Source organism: Oreochromis niloticus, linkage group LG23 (genome assembly GCF_001858045.2).
Source record: "Oreochromis niloticus isolate F11D_XX linkage group LG23, O_niloticus_UMD_NMBU, whole genome shotgun sequence".
NCBI classification, from domain to species: domain Eukaryota; kingdom Metazoa; phylum Chordata; class Actinopteri; order Cichliformes; family Cichlidae; genus Oreochromis; species Oreochromis niloticus.
In genome coordinates, this window is record NC_031986.2 from 20,383,132 (window position 1) to 20,385,599 (window position 2,468).

General features: G+C 40.3%; 1 protein-coding gene across 1 annotated transcript; it reads left to right on the top strand.

Moving 5' to 3' along the window:
- Nucleotides 1-427: 427 nt before the first annotated feature.
- On the top strand, nucleotides 428-1,789 carry LOC109196858 (leukocyte cell-derived chemotaxin-2-like). Its single transcript, XM_019351342.2, has 4 exons — nucleotides 428-567; nucleotides 959-1,070; nucleotides 1,169-1,320; nucleotides 1,408-1,789. Exons 1-4 carry the CDS (start codon nucleotides 543-545, stop codon nucleotides 1,668-1,670), a joined length of 552 nt encoding a protein of 183 aa, XP_019206887.1. The 5' UTR covers nucleotides 428-542; the 3' UTR covers nucleotides 1,671-1,789.
- The last annotated feature ends 679 nt before the right edge of the window (nucleotides 1,790-2,468 follow it).

Sequence of the window (2,468 nt, forward strand, 5' to 3'; positions counted from 1 at the left end):
TTCTACTCCTTTTGAACTTAATACGAATTAAAGAATATATAATGTATTTTATTATAAAAGAAAAAAGAATTTACAATCTTAAAAATTAATCTGATAAAAAATTTGCTTAAAAGACTGATAGACTCATCAGAACATAAGAAATGTGTGTGAGACTGCAAACTTTGTATCAATCCGATACAGAGTAAATACAGGGCCTGTATTGCCGACACCATTACTGATACTAATACTTTTAGCTTACATATTTAACTTTTGAAGTTCTTCACCACGGCTAAAGCCATAGAGTTAGATTTAGTCTCATGTTTGGATTGCAGAGACCTGGACCCTCATAAAGACTCAGATTTGTAAATACTGGGATTACTTGCATAACCAAGTGATGCAACACAAGCACAAACAGACTCAAGAGTTTCATCATCAACGTTTGAATAATCAAAACTCCAGAATGTGTTTGTTTTCAGCTGCTGACACATTCAAATTGCAGACTATAAATGCTGTGAGAGAAACAGCAGAAACTCAGTATCTGGATCAAAGCTGAAGGTCTAAAGATGAGACGCATCCTCGTTTTACTGGGTGAGGAAATCCCAACAGTGATTTAGCCGTTTACATGTTAAACCTGTTAGAGGTCAATGTTTCTGAATGTTTCGGTGGTTTTATGCATTCAATTTGTTCCTACCAACAACATATAACGTATAAAAATTCACTGCGAAAGACACGAGAGCAGAAGAAAAAATGAACTTAAAACACAACTTTCGTCAGTAAAAACATAAACTTACATTTGGGCTTGTGTCTGTTTACCTGAATGCACATTTAATTCACATATTTATAAACTGTTTAAGTAAAACTTTAATCAGTCAGCTAAAAAAATTGTTTTTAGATGGCCAAATTTAGTTTATTAATAAGATTTATAATAAAACGTTAAGGTTGCATCTATGAAAATCTAAGTATTTCTGTGTATCTCCAGCTGTGGTGTGGATGTGTGATACCGTTAAGTTCGGTCAGCTCTGCAGTGACAATCTATGCAACACCCAGAGGACAAAAGACAACTGGGGACAGGGACACTACGGAGCCTCGCGGTAAGCTGTGAACACATTTTTGTTTTTAATGTAAGGCTGGATGATGTGAAGCAGCTGCTCACAGTTGGATGTCTGCTGAATTTCAGGGGTGGGGATGGGGGTGGGAGACTCCACAAAGGTGTGGACATCAATTGCAGTGACGGCTCAGCTGTCTTAGCCCCGTTTGATGTGACAATCAAAGGGAGCCTGATTGTCTATAATGACCCCAATAAGAAAGCTATCGACGAGGGCATCAACCTCTCAGGAGAAGGTCAGTCCATCGCCCATCTTGTTACTGATTGTGTTATTGATCCTGGTTTTGATTTAGTGACTGAGTGGTTGTGTTTATGTCCTGCAGGTCTTTGTTTCAAACTTTTCTATGTGAAGCCAATCAAAACCTCAGGAACAGTGAATAAGGGTGAGAAGATTGGCACAATGCTGCCCATGCAGAGCGTTTACCCAGGGATCACCTCGCACATCCACGTCCAGATGTGTAACAGAAGTGTAGATCCCACAGAGTATTTCTCTGACTTATGTCAGACTCATGTCCCTTCTGAAGAAACTGAATTAACACCAGGACTAATCTGGTGGTTTGATCTGACACACAATTATTACGCCTAAGAAAGAAGCTTTTACTTATTCTTTTCTTAACTGTGTCTGTTTTATATAAAATGGCTTGCACAGCTTTAACCCTTTTGAAAATGGAGCATTTATTCAGCCTTTTGACAATTAAAAAAATTTAAATATTAATTTGCTTTTGACCTTTGACTTTGACTTTAGAGCTTTTATTGTCATTGTTCTGCTTCTTGCACAGCAAAATTGGGTAGCTGGAACACAAAGGTGAAAAAGCAAAGAAAACAATATACAATGAGGAAAATATATGCATATATATATGCATATGTTTTCCTCACTGTATATTGTTTTCTTTGCTTGTATATATATATAAAAAAAACAAAAAAAAACACCCAGCACGCCCCTGCGGGCGGTTTATCCTTCAAGCTCGGGTCCTCTACCAGAGGCCTGGGAACTTGAGGGTCCTGCGCAGTATCTTAGCTGTTCCCAGGACTGCGCTCTTCTGGACAGAGATCTCCGATGTTGTTCCCGGGATCTGCTGGAGCCACTCGCCTAGCTTGGGAGTCACCGCACCTAGTGCTCCGATTACCACGGGGACCACCGTCACCTATCGATCACTACAGCCGTCTTCTTCTGTTTGTCTACCACCACTATGTCTGGTTGGTTAGCCACCACCATTTTGTCCGTCTGCATCTGGAAGTCCCACAGGATCTTAGCTCGGTCCACAGGATCTTAGCTCGGCAGCAGCTGGATAGCGTAGTGGTTAAACTACACGCCTTTGGAGCAGAAGATCGCAAGTTCGATTCCTGCCTGGGGCGTCTGTATCCAGTAAGGGTCCTAAGGCTA

Excerpts from the sequence above, each read along its gene's own strand:
- LOC109196858 (XM_019351342.2), top strand. The coding sequence starts at position 543 with ATGAGACGCATCCTCGTTTTACTGG. Across the intron at positions 568-958 it reads ACGCATCCTCGTTTTACTGG|CTGTGGTGTGGATGTGTGAT; the intron begins GTGAGGAAATCC and ends GTGTATCTCCAG. Across the intron at positions 1,321-1,407 it reads CATCAACCTCTCAGGAGAAG|GTCTTTGTTTCAAACTTTTC; the intron begins GTCAGTCCATCG and ends TATGTCCTGCAG.